This window comes from Solenopsis invicta, chromosome 1 (assembly GCF_016802725.1).
Source record: "Solenopsis invicta isolate M01_SB chromosome 1, UNIL_Sinv_3.0, whole genome shotgun sequence".
NCBI lineage: Eukaryota > Metazoa > Arthropoda > Insecta > Hymenoptera > Formicidae > Solenopsis > Solenopsis invicta.
Genome location: NC_052664.1, coordinates 5,282,449 through 5,303,905, shown reverse-complemented (window position 1 = coordinate 5,303,905; position 21,457 = coordinate 5,282,449). Strand labels below are relative to the sequence as shown.

Sequence of the window (21,457 nt, the reverse complement as noted above, 5' to 3'; positions counted from 1 at the left end):
TTCGAGAAGCCTTCCGACACAAGCATCCATTTTGACACAAGCATTCATTTTCGGCGCAAGCATCCATTACGGTCAGTGTCTAAAAATAGCAATGGCGGACCTTGGCCAGCTACAAACAAAAAAAACCAACATCAAAGGACAGCTCACGCAATTCGCTAAATTTGTGAGAGATGAAGGCGAGACGCTGAGGATCCAGCTACCAGCCAGAATCCGGCGCGCCGAGGAACTCTATAAGTCATACAATGAGACGCAGACGCAGATAGCAGAATTGAAGATCAAGAAGACTCCATCACTAACGCAGGAGAAGATGAAGACGTTGCACACAGAGCTGGCAAACAAGCGAGCATCAATCAAAGACATTTATTTCGAATATCTTGCAAGAGCGAAGCGGCTCATAAGGTCAGAGACGGTAGTTGCGCCAGCACCGAAACAACAGGTAATGGGTCTTAATGTAAAATTGCCAACACTTCAGCTTCCTAAATTCAGCGGTAATTACGATCACTGGTTAATGTTTAAAGACACATTTACGTCGGTTATAAATTCAAACGCTAGGTTAACAAACATACAAAAATTTCAGTATTTGCGTAGTTCATTAACAAATAAAGCGTTACAAGTCATACACACGTTAGAAACCACGGATAAAAACCATGAAATAGCATGGTAATTTTTTAGGCAGAGATACGAAAACAAGAAACTCATCATTAACACGCACATAAAAGAGCTTCATGATTTGCAACCTGTAAATAAAGATAGTCACGTAACATTGCAAAACTTTATAGATTCAGTCCGTACACACGTCAGGGCGTTAGAAGCTTTAAGACAACCGGTTGCGCATTAGGATACACTTCTCATTTTTGGCTAAGCAAAAAGTTAGATTACACAACAAGAAAAGATTGGAAATTAAAAGTAGCAAAAATAGATTCCGAAAACATGCCTTCTTAGAAGAGTTAAATTAAAATTTTTAACGAATAGAGCGCACACGTTAAAGTTAGTAGAGGGCACAAAAAATAAATTAGAGATATCACCTAGAAAATCGAAGAAAAGAGTAAACCGAAGAAAAAAGTAAAGTTATAGCCACTACACAGGTAGGTTGCGCATATTGCGAGGAATCACATCTCTCGTTGCGAAAAGTTTCATAGATTATCTATTTCAGAGAAAAGAGATGAAGTACAAAAGAGACAATTATGTTTCAATTGTCTACGCAAAGGTCATTACGTGCAAGAATGTACGGCATCAACTTGTAGATTGTGTTCAAAGAAACATAATACCATTCTACATTTAGACAAAGAACCTTCGGACAGCAAGTACACGAAGAGACAACCAGCAGCATCAGATAATAAAAATCAACTCAAATCAGCCAGCGCACCAGAATCAAAGCAAGTCAAGTATCAGTCAACAATAGTAAACAAAAAAACAACGGTCATTGTGAATACCACTCAGATTACAAAATCCATAGTTTTCGTAGCCACAGCCAGAGTGCTTATAATGGATAGCGACGACAATCGGCGAGTCTGCAGAGCCATGCTGGACCCCGGTTCACAGAGCAACATTATTAGAAGTTAGCACAAGAAGTTAGCAAGAAAGCTCAACTTGAAAAGCAACAAGGAGATAGTGCCAGTCAGTGGCATTAATCGAACGCCACAGCCAAGGAATCAGTAGCAGTCAACATAAAATCAATGTACAACAAATTTTCAGCAGAATTAGGTTGTTTAGTCATGCCAACCATAACAGAAAGGTTGCCGCAAATCAAAATTAATACACAATCATGGAGGATCCCGGAGGATCTAGAGTTGGCAGATCAAAGATTCAACCTGCCAGAAGCAATAGACCTTCTCATAGGTAGCAGTCTTTTCTGGTCACTGTTACGTACCAGACAACAAGAGCTAGGTAATACATTACCTAGGCTACAGGATAGGTAACTAGAATGGATAGTCGGCAGGAAGTTAATAGACTCAACAACAGCAAGCAACAAACAAACAAACAACAAGTGAATGTGCCACATCGCAACATTGAACGATCAATTTTGGAACATAAAAAAGTCACCATTAAAAAAACAGAAGGTAGCGTACACACCACAGGAGCAACAAGCCGAGAACTTCTTTCTAAAAACTGTGAAGATACCAGCGAAAGATATATCATTCGTCTACCAAGAGACGAATCGATCAAGCTAGGGGAATCAGAAAACTTAGCATTACAAAGATTTTTAGCCATGGAGAAAAGGCTAAACTAGCGATCCGAATTAAAAGAGGACTACCACAAGTTCATTAGAGACTATAACACGCTGAGGCATTTGTCCTTGGCGGAGCAACAGAGCTATTCACCAGACAGAGAATATTTTTATTTTCCCCATCAACCAGTGATTAAGAAAGAAAGTCTCTCGACAAAGTTAAGAGTTGTTTTCGACGATTCAGCGAAAACATCAACAGGCTTATCATTAAATAAGCTTTTAAGTGAACCTAATCTACAAAAAGATTTATGGGAAATCATGATCAGATTCAGAGCACATCAATATGTAATGACAGCAGATCATCACATGATGTCATCAAGATTATGTTCCGACAAATCTGGGTAGCAGAAGAAGATAGAGATCTTCAAAGAATCATCTGGAGATATGATTCTTCAGAACAGGCATTGGCTTATACGCTAAACACAGTAACGTATGGCATTAACTGTGCACCTTATTTAGCAATGCGTTGTCTGAGACATTTAGCAACGCAACCAGAAACAGACAAGCAGAAGACAGCAGCAGAAGTATTACGCAACGATTTTTATATAGATGACGTATTGACAGGCACTCGTACGTTAAAACAATCAATTTAAGAAAAAAAATTATCAGAATTACTAACAGCAGCAGGCTTTCAACTCAGACAGTGGAGAGCAAACAATCAACAAATCTTACAAGATCTTTCACAAGATAAAAAAGAAGACAGTTTATTAGTCTTAGATGCTGAAGAACCTCTGAAGACGCTAGGACTTCTTTGGGACTCACGCGAAGACACCTTGCAATATTCAGTGAACTTGACCGAGAGCAGTAAAACTACCAAACGTAGCGTTTTATCACAGATTGCAAAGATTTACGACCCGTTAGGGTTAATCGGGCCGGTACTCATCAATGCAAAAATGACTATGCAAGATCTTTGGAAATTAAACATAGGCTGAGACAACAAAGTACCAGAAGCATTCAGTGACAAATGGAATAACTATTACAACTCGCTTACCATGCTTAGTCAAATCAGGATACCAAGGAACTTCAACCCACGTAGCAAAAGAACAATCATCATTCATGGTTTTGGGGACGCCTCAGAAAAGGCGTACGGAGCTTGTATTTACTGCGTATTAGAAACAAAGCAAGGACAACAGAAATTATTTCTTGTATGTTCTAAAGCAAAAATTGCACCTTTGAAAATTATATCATTACCGAAACTAGAGCTGTGCGCAGCTCTCTTACTAGCCCGACTAATAGCAGCAATGGTCGGCGCTATAAAGCATCCTATCAAAGACATCCACCTCTGGAGTGACTCAACCATAGTTCTTTGTTGAATTGATACTGCACCACACAGGCTACACACTACGCCAACAGAATTACAAAGATACACAATTTAGTGCCTAAAACCAAATGGTTACATGTGCCTTCGGCACAAAATCCAGCAAATATCTTATCAAGAGATACAACAGTTGAAGAGTTGATAGCAAATAAGTTGTGGTGGCATGGTCCATCATGGCTTCCGTACAAGGATCACTAGCCTAAAACACATCAAACTACCAACAAGCATTGTAGGAATGCGCGAAAAGGTAGTGCTTACGGCTTCGGTAGTTCAGCAAGATCTTCTTCAAAGATATTCATCATTCAGCAAATTCAAAAGAATCATAGCATATTATTTGCGAGTTAAAGGTAACTTGCTAGGGCAACGCAGATTCGCACCTCTGACATCAGAGAAGCTCGATAAAACAAAACTAGCCATTAGCCGTATGGTTCAATCAGAAAGCTTCCCGCGGGAGCTACGAGACTTGTAGCAAAAAGAAAAAGTCCAAGCCAACAGTCTATTGGCTGCTCTTAATCCATTCATTGACGAAGCAGGAATAATCAGAGTAGGAGGCAGATTGAAACATACTCACCTCCCATACGGGCAGAAACATCCGATCGTCTTGTCAACAAGATATCATATCACAGAGATTATACTAAGACAAGAGCACATCAAGTTACAGCATTGTGGTCCTCAACATCTATTAGCACCTATCAGAACACGTTTTTGGCCCATTTCAGAGAGAAGAGAAGCAAGAAAGGTAGTGAGAAAATGCATATCGTGTTTTAGATATCAGCCAAACATTGAGGATGGCAGATCTACCAGAATCCAGGGTGACAATCACCAGACCGTTTGCAATTTGTGGATTACGCTGGTCCATTCGAGAAAGCAAGAGAAGAGGTAACATACCAACCAGCAAAGTACATAGCATTATTCATGTTTTAAAACAAAAACAGTTCATCTCGAATTGGTAAGCAACTTGTCTACAGAAGCATTTATGGCAGCATTTAAACAATTTTGCAAAAGAGGAACATGCGCACACATTTTCTCAGATAATGGCACCAATCTAGTGGGAACAGCAAATGAATCAAAAGAAGTTTATGAATTCCTCAAAAAAAGAGGAACAATGCATTTCAACAGAAATGCCTCACGACACATACAGTGGCATTTCATACCTCCTAGATCGCCACATTTTGGTGATCTATAGAAAGCCGCAGTAAAAAGCGCAAAGAGACACATTCAGATTACCATGAAAAACTTGCTTTATACTTTTGAAGAATATTATACACTTTTAATTGAGATTGAAGGCATACTAAACAGCAGACCACTGACGGCCTTGTCAACAGATCCAAGCGATCTACTTCCACTCACACCAGCGCATTTCCTTATTGGATCTAACCATATGGATGTACATGCCACCCGAGTGGAATTATTTAGACATTAAGGATAATCATCTATCAAAATGGCAGCATATTCAGAAGTTACGCCAACACTTTTTGCAAAGATGGTAAAAAGAGTATCTACAGCAACTTCAAACCAGAACCACATAGACAGAAAGTGGAAATGCAGTTAAAATCGGGGACTTAGTCCTTGTAATTGAAGAAAACCTACTACCCCTTCAATGGAAAATGGGACGTGTAGAAAAGATACATCCAGGTCAAGACGGTATCGCTAGAGTGGTAACAATACGAACACAATCAAAAACCTACAAGTGAGTCGTAAAGAAAATATGTGACCTTCCTTATAAGGAGTAAAGAAGTAACATTTTATTGTATTCACTCTTTTTACTGATTTGCATTATTTACACTTGAGTTTATCAATCAGTTAGCATAACATGAGTTCAGCATTTTATCAGATTATTTACACTTAAGCTTATCAATCAGCTAGTATAGCATTAACAGTAGTTTAGCATTTTATCATATAATCGTTACAAGCAATATTGTCATTAAGCATAAGATCAGCGGAAATTATAGCATGCAGTTCGGTTGGTATACCGTATTCAATGTGTACTTGTTATTCCGTTGTCTTGTATTTTCTTCCATTGGAAGATGTTCTTTCAAGGGGGGCGGAATGTATAGTATTGTAAGCGTGGACCAAATATCATAAGATGTCAGCACGTATCAGGTCAGCTATTGTAATGCGTCAACACGTATCAATTACTCATAAGGAGACAGTGCTTATCAATTAAGTCTAATTGTAAGCCCAAAGATGGCACAATAAGACTATCAAAGTTAATGTAGCGGTTACGCATCAAATTAGCAGCGGTGCATTATGATAGCACGTACGGGAGCACTTCGAGGTTCCTTTTTTCTTCTTCGGGCAACCGTTGAGATAGCAACATGTGTGCATATTGCGTGCGTTTCTGCGGTCAACCGTCGAATAATAACACCGTTTTCTTTGGCCATCCATTGAATCAGCAATGTGTTTGTAACCAGTGAATAAAGCAGTTTAAAACCAGCCAACAAAAGCATGGTGTTTCATCAGAAATACCCCACAATGATAATGATGATGATGATGGATGGTGATGATGATGATGATGATGATGATGATGATGATGATGATGATGATGATGATGATGATGATGATGATGATGATGATGGTGATGGTGATGGTGATGGTGATGGTGATGGTGATGGTGATGGTGATGGTGATGGTGATGGTGATGGTGATGGTGATGGTGATGGTGATGGTGATGGTGATGGTGATGGTGATGGTGATGGTGATGGTGATGGTGATGGTGATGGTGATGGTGATGGTGATGGTGATGGTGATGGTGATGGTGATGGTGATGGTGATGGTGATGGTGATGGTGATGGTGATGGTGATGGTGATGGTGATGGTGATGGTGATGGTGATGGTGATGGTGATGGTGATGGTGATGGTGATGGTGATGGTGATGGTGATGGTGATGGTGATGGTGATGGTGATGGTGATGGTGATGGTGATGGTGATGGTGATGGTGATGGTGATGGTGATGGTGATGGTGATGGTGATGGTGATGGTGATGGTGATGGTGATGGTGATGGTGATGGTGATGGTGATGGTGATGGTGATGGTGATGGTGATGGTGATGGTGATGGTGATGGTGATGGTGATGGTGATGGTGATGGTGATGGTGATGGTGATGGTGATGGTGATGGTGATGGTGATGGTGATGGTGATGGTGATGGTGATGGTGATGGTGATGGTGATGGTGATGGTGATGGTGATGGTGATGGTGATGGTGATGGTGATGGTGATGGTGATGGTGATGGTGATGGTGATGGTGATGGTGATGGTGATGGTGATGGTGATGGTGATGGTGATGGTGATGGTGATGGTGATGGTGATGGTGATGGTGATGGTGATGGTGATGGTGATGGTGATGGTGATGGTGATGGTGATGGTGATGGTGATGGTGATGGTGATGGTGATGGTGATGGTGATGGTGATGGTGATGGTGATGGTGATGGTGATGGTGATGGTGATGGTGATGGTGATGGTGATGGTGATGGTGATGGTGATGGTGATGGTGATGGTGATGGTGATGGTGATGGTGATGGTGATGGTGATGGTGATGGTGATGGTGATGGTGATGGTGATGGTGATGGTGATGGTGATGGTGATGGTGATGGTGATGGTGATGGTGATGGTGATGGTGATGGTGATGGTGATGGTGATGGTGATGGTGATGGTGATGGTGATGGTGATGGTGATGGTGATGGTGATGGTGATGGTGATGGTGATGGTGATGGTGATGGTGATGGTGATGGTGATGGTGATGGTGATGGTGATGGTGATGGTGATGGTGATGGTGATGGTGATGGTGATGGTGATGGTGATGGTGATGGTGATGGTGATGGTGATGGTGATGGTGATGGTGATGGTGATGGTGATGGTGATGGTGATGGTGATGGTGATGGTGATGGTGATGGTGATGGTGATGGTGATGGTGATGGTGATGGTGATGGTGATGGTGATGGTGATGGTGATGGTGATGGTGATGGTGATGGTGATGGTGATGGTGATGGTGATGGTGATGGTGATGGTGATGGTGATGGTGATGGTGATGGTGATGGTGATGGTGATGGTGATGGTGATGGTGATGGTGATGGTGATGGTGATGGTGATGGTGATGGTGATGGTGATGGTGATGGTGATGGTGATGGTGATGGTGATGGTGATGGTGATGGTGATGGTGATGGTGATGGTGATGGTGATGGTGATGGTGATGGTGATGGTGATGGTGATGGTGATGGTGATGGTGATGGTGATGGTGATGGTGATGGTGATGGTGATGGTGATGGTGATGGTGATGGTGATGGTGATGGTGATGGTGATGGTGATGGTGATGGTGATGGTGATGGTGATGGTGATGGTGATGGTGATGGTGATGGTGATGGTGATGGTGATGGTGATGGTGATGGTGATGGTGATGGTGATGGTGATGGTGATGGTGATGGTGATGGTGATGGTGATGGTGATGGTGATGGTGATGGTGATGGTGATGGTGATGGTGATGGTGATGGTGATGGTGATGGTGATGGTGATGGTGATGGTGATGGTGATGGTGATGGTGATGGTGATGGTGATGGTGATGGTGATGGTGATGGTGATGGTGATGGTGATGGTGATGGTGATGGTGATGGTGATGGTGATGGTGATGGTGATGGTGATGGTGATGGTGATGGTGATGGTGATGGTGATGGTGATGGTGATGGTGATGGTGATGGTGATGGTGATGGTGATGGTGATGGTGATGGTGATGGTGATGGTGATGGTGATGGTGATGGTGATGGTGATGGTGATGGTGATGGTGATGGTGATGGTGATGGTGATGGTGATGGTGATGGTGATGGTGATGGTGATGGTGATGGTGATGGTGATGGTGATGGTGATGGTGATGGTGATGGTGATGGTGATGGTGATGGTGATGGTGATGGTGATGGTGATGGTGATGGTGATGGTGATGGTGATGGTGATGGTGATGGTGATGGTGATGGTGATGGTGATGGTGATGGTGATGGTGATGGTGATGGTGATGGTGATGGTGATGGTGATGGTGATGGTGATGGTGATGGTGATGGTGATGGTGATGGTGATGGTGATGGTGATGGTGATGGTGATGGTGATGGTGATGGTGATGGTGATGGTGATGGTGATGGTGATGGTGATGGTGATGGTGATGGTGATGGTGATGGTGATGGTGATGGTGATGGTGATGGTGATGGTGATGGTGATGGTGATGGTGATGGTGATGGTGATGGTGATGGTGATGGTGATGGTGATGGTGATGGTGATGGTGATGGTGATGGTGATGGTGATGGTGATGGTGATGGTGATGGTGATGGTGATGGTGATGGTGATGGTGATGGTGATGGTGATGGTGATGGTGATGGTGATGGTGATGGTGATGGTGATGGTGATGGTGATGGTGATGGTGATGGTGATGGTGATGGTGATGGTGATGGTGATGGTGATGGTGATGGTGATGGTGATGGTGATGGTGATGGTGATGGTGATGGTGATGGTGATGGTGATGGTGATGGTGATGGTGATGGTGATGGTGATGGTGATGGTGATGGTGATGGTGATGGTGATGGTGATGGTGATGGTGATGGTGATGGTGATGGTGATGGTGATGGTGATGGTGATGGTGATGGTGATGGTGATGGTGATGGTGATGGTGATGGTGATGGTGATGGTGATGGTGATGGTGATGGTGATGGTGATGGTGATGGTGATGGTGATGGTGATGGTGATGGTGATGGTGATGGTGATGGTGATGGTGATGGTGATGGTGATGGTGATGGTGATGGTGATGGTGATGGTGATGGTGATGGTGATGGTGATGGTGATGGTGATGGTGATGGTGATGGTGATGGTGATGGTGATGGTGATGGTGATGGTGATGGTGATGGTGATGGTGATGGTGATGGTGATGGTGATGGTGATGGTGATGGTGATGGTGATGGTGATGGTGATGGTGATGGTGATGGTGATGGTGATGGTGATGGTGATGGTGATGGTGATGGTGATGGTGATGGTGATGGTGATGGTGATGGTGATGGTGATGGTGATGGTGATGGTGATGGTGATGGTGATGGTGATGGTGATGGTGATGGTGATGGTGATGGTGATGGTGATGGTGATGGTGATGGTGATGGTGATGGTGATGGTGATGGTGATGGTGATGGTGATGGTGATGGTGATGGTGATGGTGATGGTGATGGTGATGGTGATGGTGATGGTGATGGTGATGGTGATGGTGATGGTGATGGTGATGGTGATGGTGATGGTGATGGTGATGGTGATGGTGATGGTGATGGTGATGGTGATGGTGATGGTGATGGTGATGGTGATGGTGATGGTGATGGTGATGGTGATGGTGATGGTGATGGTGATGGTGATGGTGATGGTGATGGTGATGGTGATGGTGATGGTGATGGTGATGGTGATGGTGATGGTGATGGTGATGGTGATGGTGATGGTGATGGTGATGGTGATGGTGATGGTGATGGTGATGGTGATGGTGATGGTGATGGTGATGGTGATGGTGATGGTGATGGTGATGGTGATGGTGATGGTGATGGTGATGGTGATGGTGATGGTGATGGTGATGGTGATGGTGATGGTGATGGTGATGGTGATGGTGATGGTGATGGTGATGGTGATGGTGATGGTGATGGTGATGGTGATGGTGATGGTGATGGTGATGGTGATGGTGATGGTGATGGTGATGGTGATGGTGATGGTGATGGTGATGGTGATGGTGATGGTGATGGTGATGGTGATGGTGATGGTGATGGTGATGGTGATGGTGATGGTGATGGTGATGGTGATGGTGATGGTGATGGTGATGGTGATGGTGATGGTGATGGTGATGGTGATGGTGATGGTGATGGTGATGGTGATGGTGATGGTGATGGTGATGGTGATGGTGATGGTGATGGTGATGGTGATGGTGATGGTGATGGTGATGGTGATGGTGATGGTGATGGTGATGGTGATGGTGATGGTGATGGTGATGGTGATGGTGATGGTGATGGTGATGGTGATGGTGATGGTGATGGTGATGGTGATGGTGATGGTGATGGTGATGGTGATGGTGATGGTGATGGTGATGGTGATGGTGATGGTGATGGTGATGGTGATGGTGATGGTGATGGTGATGGTGATGGTGATGGTGATGGTGATGGTGATGGTGATGGTGATGGTGATGGTGATGGTGATGGTGATGGTGATGGTGATGGTGATGGTGATGGTGATGGTGATGGTGATGGTGATGGTGATGGTGATGGTGATGGTGATGGTGATGGTGATGGTGATGGTGATGGTGATGGTGATGGTGATGGTGATGGTGATGGTGATGGTGATGGTGATGGTGATGGTGATGGTGATGGTGATGGTGATGGTGATGGTGATGGTGATGGTGATGGTGATGGTGATGGTGATGGTGATGGTGATGGTGATGGTGATGGTGATGGTGATGGTGATGGTGATGGTGATGGTGATGGTGATGGTGATGGTGATGGTGATGGTGATGGTGATGGTGATGGTGATGGTGATGGTGATGGTGATGGTGATGGTGATGGTGATGGTGATGGTGATGGTGATGGTGATGGTGATGGTGATGGTGATGGTGATGGTGATGGTGATGGTGATGGTGATGGTGATGGTGATGGTGATGGTGATGGTGATGGTGATGGTGATGGTGATGGTGATGGTGATGGTGATGGTGATGGTGATGGTGATGGTGATGGTGATGGTGATGGTGATGGTGATGGTGATGGTGATGGTGATGGTGATGGTGATGGTGATGGTGATGGTGATGGTGATGGTGATGGTGATGGTGATGGTGATGGTGATGGTGATGGTGATGGTGATGGTGATGGTGATGGTGATGGTGATGGTGATGGTGATGGTGATGGTGATGGTGATGGTGATGGTGATGGTGATGGTGATGGTGATGGTGATGGTGATGGTGATGGTGATGGTGATGGTGATGGTGATGGTGATGGTGATGGTGATGGTGATGGTGATGGTGATGGTGATGGTGATGGTGATGGTGATGGTGATGGTGATGGTGATGGTGATGGTGATGGTGATGGTGATGGTGATGGTGATGGTGATGGTGATGGTGATGGTGATGGTGATGGTGATGGTGATGGTGATGGTGATGGTGATGGTGATGGTGATGGTGATGGTGATGGTGATGGTGATGGTGATGGTGATGGTGATGGTGATGGTGATGGTGATGGTGATGGTGATGGTGATGGTGATGGTGATGGTGATGGTGATGGTGATGGTGATGGTGATGGTGATGGTGATGGTGATGGTGATGGTGATGGTGATGGTGATGGTGATGGTGATGGTGATGGTGATGGTGATGGTGATGGTGATGGTGATGGTGATGGTGATGGTGATGGTGATGGTGATGGTGATGGTGATGGTGATGGTGATGGTGATGGTGATGGTGATGGTGATGGTGATGGTGATGGTGATGGTGATGGTGATGGTGATGGTGATGGTGATGGTGATGGTGATGGTGATGGTGATGGTGATGGTGATGGTGATGGTGATGGTGATGGTGATGGTGATGGTGATGGTGATGGTGATGGTGATGGTGATGGTGATGGTGATGGTGATGGTGATGGTGATGGTGATGGTGATGGTGATGGTGATGGTGATGGTGATGGTGATGGTGATGGTGATGGTGATGGTGATGGTGATGGTGATGGTGATGGTGATGGTGATGGTGATGGTGATGGTGATGGTGATGGTGATGGTGATGGTGATGGTGATGGTGATGGTGATGGTGATGGTGATGGTGATGGTGATGGTGATGGTGATGGTGATGGTGATGGTGATGGTGATGGTGATGGTGATGGTGATGGTGATGGTGATGGTGATGGTGATGGTGATGGTGATGGTGATGGTGATGGTGATGGTGATGGTGATGGTGATGGTGATGGTGATGGTGATGGTGATGGTGATGGTGATGGTGATGGTGATGGTGATGGTGATGGTGATGGTGATGGTGATGGTGATGGTGATGGTGATGGTGATGGTGATGGTGATGGTGATGGTGATGGTGATGGTGATGGTGATGGTGATGGTGATGGTGATGGTGATGGTGATGGTGATGGTGATGGTGATGGTGATGGTGATGGTGATGGTGATGGTGATGGTGATGGTGATGGTGATGGTGATGGTGATGGTGATGGTGATGGTGATGGTGATGGTGATGGTGATGGTGATGGTGATGGTGATGGTGATGGTGATGGTGATGGTGATGGTGATGGTGATGGTGATGGTGATGGTGATGGTGATGGTGATGGTGATGGTGATGGTGATGGTGATGGTGATGGTGATGGTGATGGTGATGGTGATGGTGATGGTGATGGTGATGGTGATGGTGATGGTGATGGTGATGGTGATGGTGATGGTGATGGTGATGGTGATGGTGATGGTGATGGTGATGGTGATGGTGATGGTGATGGTGATGGTGATGGTGATGGTGATGGTGATGGTGATGGTGATGGTGATGGTGATGGTGATGGTGATGGTGATGGTGATGGTGATGGTGATGGTGATGGTGATGGTGATGGTGATGGTGATGGTGATGGTGATGGTGATGGTGATGGTGATGGTGATGGTGATGGTGATGGTGATGGTGATGGTGATGGTGATGGTGATGGTGATGGTGATGGTGATGGTGATGGTGATGGTGATGGTGATGGTGATGGTGATGGTGATGGTGATGGTGATGGTGATGGTGATGGTGATGGTGATGGTGATGGTGATGGTGATGGTGATGGTGATGGTGATGGTGATGGTGATGGTGATGGTGATGGTGATGGTGATGGTGATGGTGATGGTGATGGTGATGGTGATGGTGATGGTGATGGTGATGGTGATGGTGATGGTGATGGTGATGGTGATGGTGATGGTGATGGTGATGGTGATGGTGATGGTGATGGTGATGGTGATGGTGATGGTGATGGTGATGGTGATGGTGATGGTGATGGTGATGGTGATGGTGATGGTGATGGTGATGGTGATGGTGATGGTGATGGTGATGGTGATGGTGATGGTGATGGTGATGGTGATGGTGATGGTGATGGTGATGGTGATGGTGATGGTGATGGTGATGGTGATGGTGATGGTGATGGTGATGGTGATGGTGATGGTGATGGTGATGGTGATGGTGATGGTGATGGTGATGGTGATGGTGATGGTGATGGTGATGGTGATGGTGATGGTGATGGTGATGGTGATGGTGATGGTGATGGTGATGGTGATGGTGATGGTGATGGTGATGGTGATGGTGATGGTGATGGTGATGGTGATGGTGATGGTGATGGTGATGGTGATGGTGATGGTGATGGTGATGGTGATGGTGATGGTGATGGTGATGGTGATGGTGATGGTGATGGTGATGGTGATGGTGATGGTGATGGTGATGGTGATGGTGATGGTGATGGTGATGGTGATGGTGATGGTGATGGTGATGGTGATGGTGATGGTGATGGTGATGGTGATGGTGATGGTGATGGTGATGGTGATGGTGATGGTGATGGTGATGGTGATGGTGATGGTGATGGTGATGGTGATGGTGATGGTGATGGTGATGGTGATGGTGATGGTGATGGTGATGGTGATGGTGATGGTGATGGTGATGGTGATGGTGATGGTGATGGTGATGGTGATGGTGATGGTGATGGTGATGGTGATGGTGATGGTGATGGTGATGGTGATGGTGATGGTGATGGTGATGGTGATGGTGATGGTGATGGTGATGGTGATGGTGATGGTGATGGTGATGGTGATGGTGATGGTGATGGTGATGGTGATGGTGATGGTGATGGTGATGGTGATGGTGATGGTGATGGTGATGGTGATGGTGATGGTGATGGTGATGGTGATGGTGATGGTGATGGTGATGGTGATGGTGATGGTGATGGTGATGGTGATGGTGATGGTGATGGTGATGGTGATGGTGATGGTGATGGTGATGGTGATGGTGATGGTGATGGTGATGGTGATGGTGATGGTGATGATGATGATGATGATAATGTTGATAATAACTTTTCTGGCAACGGACATATTGTTGCATAATCCATAAAGTTGTTATCAATATTTTCTTCATGTGGAAGCACTAGTTCTTTATCCTTAACGATAATCATGTCATCTATCATATCAACAATGCAATTGTATATTTCGTGGCCCATAACTATTACCTCTTTTGTTGAAAGTTCTTTTACAGACTTTTCTAGAATGTAATTGTTCTTAACAAACAACTTCTCGCTCACTTTTATAACACTTTTTAAGAGCAATTTACTATAAAAATTTTGTTGCTCTTCTTCATTTAAAGCGCTCGTTGACGGTCCCGGAATATTCATATAGTCAATACATAAGCAAATATCTCTTGCAAATGCACATTCGTCTAACCTGAAGAACGACTGTGTTATTGTAACTGTGGTTATTGTTGATTTTAAGCAAGGAGTTTCGTAAACAAACGAGCATCGTAAGGATGAGACAAAAAAAGACTAACAAAACCGTTTTACTCGGAGATCGTTGTAGGTATAACGATTTGAAACATTTATTTTGACGTTCTTAAAACAGTCATTGTAAATTTTTATTGCAAATATATTTTTTTGTGTTTATGAGAAATTTTAATTTAATTAATAATAAAAGAGCATTTTTAAATTCTTTGACTGTTTTAAAATAACATTTTATATTAAATAATTAAAAGCAGTTTAACAATTATGTATAACAATTAAAAAATATAAGATTTAAATTTAAAAAAAAATTCTTATCCGCGGGGATCGAACCTGGAACCCCAAGCATACCAGTCGACATCCCAACACCCCACGCCACGCCGCTTATGCGACAATCGTTCTTCTGTAACGGTACTAATAGATGCTGGAAATATTTAATCATCATTTTCTCGAGAATGCCTAACTTTCGCAACAAACGGCTTTATTACTGTAAAGGTGTGAGTGAATACTACACACCCATAAAATTTTATTAAATCGATGAGGCAGATCTCGAGAACTCCTCTTGTCAGTGTACAATAGTATCATGGAATCTAGGATACTAAAGATACTAGAATATCTAGAACTTTTTAATTTCTCTATTTTATTATAATATTGCTGCAATATTATATTGCAACATTTCTAAAATTGGACATTTTATTATTACTGCAATATTACAGTAACTTTACAGCAACATTTTACGTTTTGCAATATTGTAATGTTTCAATAAAATATTTCTGCAACGTTTCTGCAATCTTTTTGTGCTATATGGTTTCGTAAATAAAAAATTATGCATGTTTCCTAGCATTACATGCAAACAAAATAATTTTTTATACGTAATCACATTCAAATATAGACTGAAAAATATTACCAATAGAAATCTCTTATTAACAAATGTTCACAGTAAGTCTGGGATACCTGTACGTCAAAAATATTCTTTTTTAAATGTTTTTGTTAATAAATAAAATATAATTCAATCTACATATTTGGAATTTTTAGTGCAAATAACCTTTAAGTCGATTCAATTAACGATAAGTCGATAGCTAATCAAAATTCATAACTCTTTAATCCATGAAAAAAACTTTTCGTCCTACTGCTTCTTCTAATTTAAAGAATGATATATAAAAGATTCAATTTATGTTTAATACAAATTCTATACGTAATATAATTAATCTATAATAAAAGATAAAAATTTCAAGTTGTGCATGCTCATTAATCTTAAATACCTTGCCACTGGTCTCAATTTTACGTTATCGATGTCTTTCAATGTATCACCCGTCAATTTTTGTCCACTCAATGAAATCTTCTTACGATCCTCAATTTTGTGATCTTGTAAACTAGCCCTTCTTGCGATATGCGGTGTTGTAGGTGGCAAAAGTGGAAGGGGAAGTGGAAATGGCGGTAGAGGTGGAGGTGGCGGTGGCACTGACTTTAAGTCATCTGCTCCATTGGGCAGAGATGTAACAGATGCATCTACAAAGCAAACATAAATCTTTAAATCTTATCTTATAGTGGTCTTCTCGAATATAACAAAATATATCTTTCATACATTTGGACAGTTTATTATTTTTCACAATTGTTGAAATTTGTTCCCTAAGTTCTTGTAATTCTTGCTCTAATGCGAGTAATCGTACTTCAGATCCAAAACTAATTGGCTCCAACAGATCAGGCCTGCTGCCAAAATATCGTCATCAATTTTAAAAGTAACATTGAATAAATATATACATGTCTAATTATAATTTGACAGAATAAAAAACTGACCTTATAGGATATCCATTCGTATCGACATAATTTCTACTGGTTTCCTCATTTATCATCGAATTTGTCATTAAATGTAATGGTGTCACACTGACATATATTTTTGGCAGAGGCTTTAATGGTAAAAAAGACCCAATCCTTCTTATAATGCTTCTCCTTTTTCCATAATATTTAATATCGCCCATCTGAGAAAAGAAAATTAATTTTTATAATAAATAATTTTTAATATAATCAAACAATTTTTCAAGATAGGGTAAATCCGACGGGACTTATAATCCATCCTCCTTATTTTTTATGTTATCCGGTTGATTAGAACTCAGTTTAGAACAATATGTTGCATATTGTGACATATGTTGCATAAAGTACGTACAAAAAATTGTTTACTCGTATTTCGTAAGATAAATGCGTTTATTCGTAGATAGTAGTTTTTGGGTGGCAACCCAAAAAATTTTCAGCGTCCTTTCCTCGGGTTCAATTTACCCACAAATTTCTATTTATTTCTACGGCTACGCTCTTACAGCCAATCATGGAAACGTTTTAAAAGGCACTTCCACGTTACACGACATATTTCAAGTCCTCAGATAATATTTCGTGAGATCACGTTATTCTTACGGCGTAATCACGCTGTGTGTGCAGAAGTGCATCACAGTGCCCTCACAATGTGATGGGGATACGCATGTATGCATAAAAGATCGCATAGTGCAATCACGCGTGATAGAGACATAAGAGCATATAAAAAAATCACACTTTATCGTATTATACAGGGTGCGAGAAAAGTTCCGGGACGGCGAAATATCTCGAAAACTAAGCATTTTAGGAAAAAGTGTTTCAGACAAAAGTTGTAGGGTTTAAAAAGATCTATTTACTGATCTTATCAGTTTGACCTTGGATGGCGTCGCCAAGGTCAGATCGAAATTACATTAACTTTTTTAAATGGAACACCTAACTTTTTATTGCATATTCTTGTAGCTTATCTCGAGACCTTTCCAAAACATTACAAGAAAGTTTATTTTCGTTGAGTACTTTCCGAATTGTGAAGCTTGAAAGCTACAGTGTACTGTAGTGTGGGTCCAGCCACTCTTGCCTTAACTGGCCGGACACACGCCACACTTGCCTTAACTGGCCGGACACACGCCACACTTGCCTTAACTGGGCGGACACACGCCACACTTGCCTTAATTGGCTGGACCCACACTACAGTACACTGTAGCTTTCAAGCCTCACAACTCGGAAAGTACTCAACAAAAATAAACTTTCTTGTAATGTTTTGGAAAGGTCTCGAGATAAGCTACAAGAATATGCAATAAAAAGTTAGGTGTTCCATTTAAAAAAGTTAATGTAATTTCGATCTGACCTTGGCGACGCCATCCAAGGTCAAACTGATAAGATCAGTAAATAGATCTTTTTAAACCCTACAACTTTTGTCTGAAACACTTTTTCCTAAAATGCTTAGTTTTCGAGATATTTCGCCGTCCCGGAATTTTTCTCGCACCCTGTATAATTATAATATATGTATTATATAGCTTAGATAACAGTGTTATGAGGTTCACGTTACCCTCACGGCATGAGGGTAACGTGATAATCCTGCCGTGCGTACAAAAACGTAACACACTGCCCTCACGATGTAATATATGACCACGCGTACAAGCGTAACTCTGATAAAAAATTTTCTGATAATTTTTCAACAAAATCTTATAATTTATTTAAAAATATCTCATAATTTCTCAAATAATATATTATATTTATTCATAGAATGATCACTTTCTCATAAAAAAGAATTAAAAAATATGAGTTTTTATCCCTCACTTATCAGATCTTTTTTTTTCAAATATGTATTGTTTCATATTTTATCATACACAGCATTTAATATTTTCTTAGAATATCTCATACAATTTATTTCACATTTCCTCGAAATTTTCTATTCGTTTATAAAAAATAAGAATTTTTATCCAACTTTATAATTTTATTTTGGACTTGGTTAGAGGGCGCATGAGTGAATGGACGGAGAAGCGTGAGCGTGTAATTTAGCATAGAGTAATTAGTAGAATAAGCGTGAGGGGGAAAGTAGGGGAGTGAGTACGTGGAGAGGTGAATAGAAGGAGGAAGGGAAATTGGAGGGAGAGTGGAGAAGTATAGTTTAGAGGAGATACAGCGAATTGTAGGAAGGCTCAGAGTTGAGGTTATGGCAACGGGAAAGGCGGGAGCTGGAAATGAGGCCGGTAAGGTAGGGAGTAAGGACTTAAGATAGAGAAAGTTAGTGACGGAGGATAACGTGAGCGGTAAGAAGGTTACGTTTAAGATGACGGGGGCAGAGGAGGCGAAGAGCGATTGGAAAGAATTTAAAGGAGTATGGCTAAGAGAGGTTAAAGAATTAAAGGAAGAGGTGAAGAAATTACGTGAGTCGGTGGAAAAAGCTAGAGTTAGAGAAAGGGAATGGGAAGAAAGGTTTAAGAGTATGAAGGAAAGATTAGATAGCGTAGAGAGACAGACGGCAAATATAAAGGAGTCGATGAATGAGGGGGAGTTGAACGGTTCGAGGAGCGAGGAAGGGAAGGAGGGAAGTTCTAGGAGCGGAGGAAGCTGAAGGACGCGGGGAAGCGAATGTAGTAGGCTAAGCAAAAGAGAGGTTAGTAAAGTAAGGAAATGGGTGACGGAGAAGGAGAGAGAGGAAAGGCGGAATAACTTCGTAATTAAAGGTTTAGAAGATAAGATAAAGGAGGTGGAGGGGAACAAGGTAACATGGGTGGAAAAGTTTATAGAGAAAGAACTAGGAATAGAGTGTAAGATAAAGATGTGTAGAATTAACAAGGCAATAGTAATAGCAAAGGGGGAGGATAAAAAGTGGGAAATTATGGCAAATAAGAGTAAGTTAAGAGGAGGAAAGATATATATAGAAAATGATTTATCGTGGGAAGAGAGAAAGATACAGGAGAGAATACATAAATGGAAAAGGGAGCAAAGAGGGAAGGGGGTGGAGTTGAAGGTAGGAACGGGGAGAGTCAAAATAGGAAATATTTGGAGAAGCTGGGGTGAGATAGAGGAAGAGATAGATAAAGATAGGAGGGTAGCGAGAGAGGAAGGGGGGAGGGAATGGGAGAGGGAAAATAGTACAAATTTCGAGTAAGCCAAGAAGAGGAAGGGGGGAAAGCAGAGAGGAATAAAAGGGAAATCAAAAGATTTATGTTTTGGAACATAGCAGGAATATGGAGGCAAGATATGGAATTTTGGAAATTTGTAGGGGACATGGAGTATGTCTGTTTAATTGAAACTTGGGTAGAAGAAAAGGGGTAAGAGAAAAAAGGAAAGTTACCGACGACGCACAGGTGGATATGTAGTTACGCAAAAAGGGTAAAAAAGAAAGGTAGAGCAATAAGGGGATTTATTGTAGGGATAAGGAAAGACTGGAAAAAAGATAAATTAAATTTAGAATGGGAGGAGGAGGATGGGGTAATTGTAATAAAAATCAAGGGGGAAGAAGGTAAGAAAGATTATATAATAGTAGCAGTTTATGTCACAAGAAATTGGGAGACGATAAAAAGGATAATAGAAAAAGTGGTAGAAGAGAATAAAGAGGAGTATATAGTGGTAGGAGGGGATTTTAACGCAAGAATTGATTTAGAAGGAGGTAATGGCGAAGAAGGATGGAATGTCGTAAGGAAAAGTAAAGATAAGGTAATTAACAGCAGGGACAGAAAACTAGTAGATTTAGTGGGGGAAATAGGTGGGCATATTATGAATGGGACAATGATAGGAAATAGGAAAGGCGAATACACTTATATAGGAAAAAAGGGCAGCTCTACGATTAATTATGTAATTGCGAACGATTATTGTATGAAAATTGTAAATAGTTTTAAGGTTGTAGGGCGGCCGGACTCGGATCACATGCCTCTGGTGTTGGAAATACTGAAAGACAGAGGAAAAGAGATGAAGGAAGAGAAGAGAGGAGAGAAGAAGAATGGAGCTACAGATGGAAGGAGGACATAGTTTTATATAAGGAAAAGACAGAAGGAGAAGACGTAGAGGAGATAAATGAAAGCACAATAGAAGAAAAATGGAAGGCGTTAAAAGATTTGGTAAAAAATGCAATGATAAGAGTAAGAAGAAGAAGAAGAAAGAGGAAACTAGGATACAAGGAATGGTGGGATAGGAGCTACACGAGGAAGAAAAGGACAGTTCACAGACTATACAAAGGCTGGAGATTAGGGAAATCGAGTAGAGAAAGATTCTTGGAAGAGAGAAGGAGATTTAAGGAGCATACAGAGGAGAGGAAGAAGAAATGGAAGGAGAGAGAAGAAAAGGAACTCAAGAAATTGAAAAATGAGGCTGAAGTGTGGAAGGTGATCAATAAGAAGAGAGGGAAGAGCAACTGGATGGAAAACACGATAAGTAAGGACAGCTAGAAGGAGCATTTCAAAGAATTGCTCGGATGAGAAGAAGTTGAAGAGGAGAGGGAAAGCGAGGTGAGGAAGTTGGAGGAGATGGAACAAGCAGAACAGGGACTGAAGATAGAGGAGATAGAGAGAGCAGTAAAAAGATTGAAGAAAGGAAAGGTAGCAGGTTTCGACGGAATTCCAATGGAGGCATGGAAATATGGACGAGGAAAAGTGAAGAGAAGGTTAGCGGATTTGCTGAGGTGTATATGGAAAGGCAGCAGAA

At 42.3% G+C, this 21,457-nt stretch overlaps 1 protein-coding gene across 6 annotated transcripts in view; it reads right to left on the bottom strand.

Annotated features, from left to right (window-relative positions):
- LOC105207373 (mitochondrial fission regulator 2) overlaps nt 1-21,457 on the bottom strand; it is a 48,708-nt gene that overhangs the window by 15,361 nt on the left and 11,890 nt on the right. For 3 of the 6 annotated variants that reach the window (XM_039454562.1, XM_039454568.1, XM_039454544.1), the window contains 3 exons: nt 16,805-16,986; nt 16,593-16,717; nt 16,270-16,516 (listed from right to left, as the gene is read on the bottom strand). In XM_039454562.1, coding sequence (XP_039310496.1) covers nt 16,270-16,516; nt 16,593-16,717; nt 16,805-16,986 — 554 coding nt within the window. Of the gene's footprint in view, nt 1-15,914; nt 15,962-16,269; nt 16,517-16,592; nt 16,718-16,804; nt 16,987-21,457 lie in introns of all 6 variants that reach the window. The other 3 variants (XM_039454573.1, XM_039454551.1, XM_039454558.1) reach the window with 2 other exon arrangements.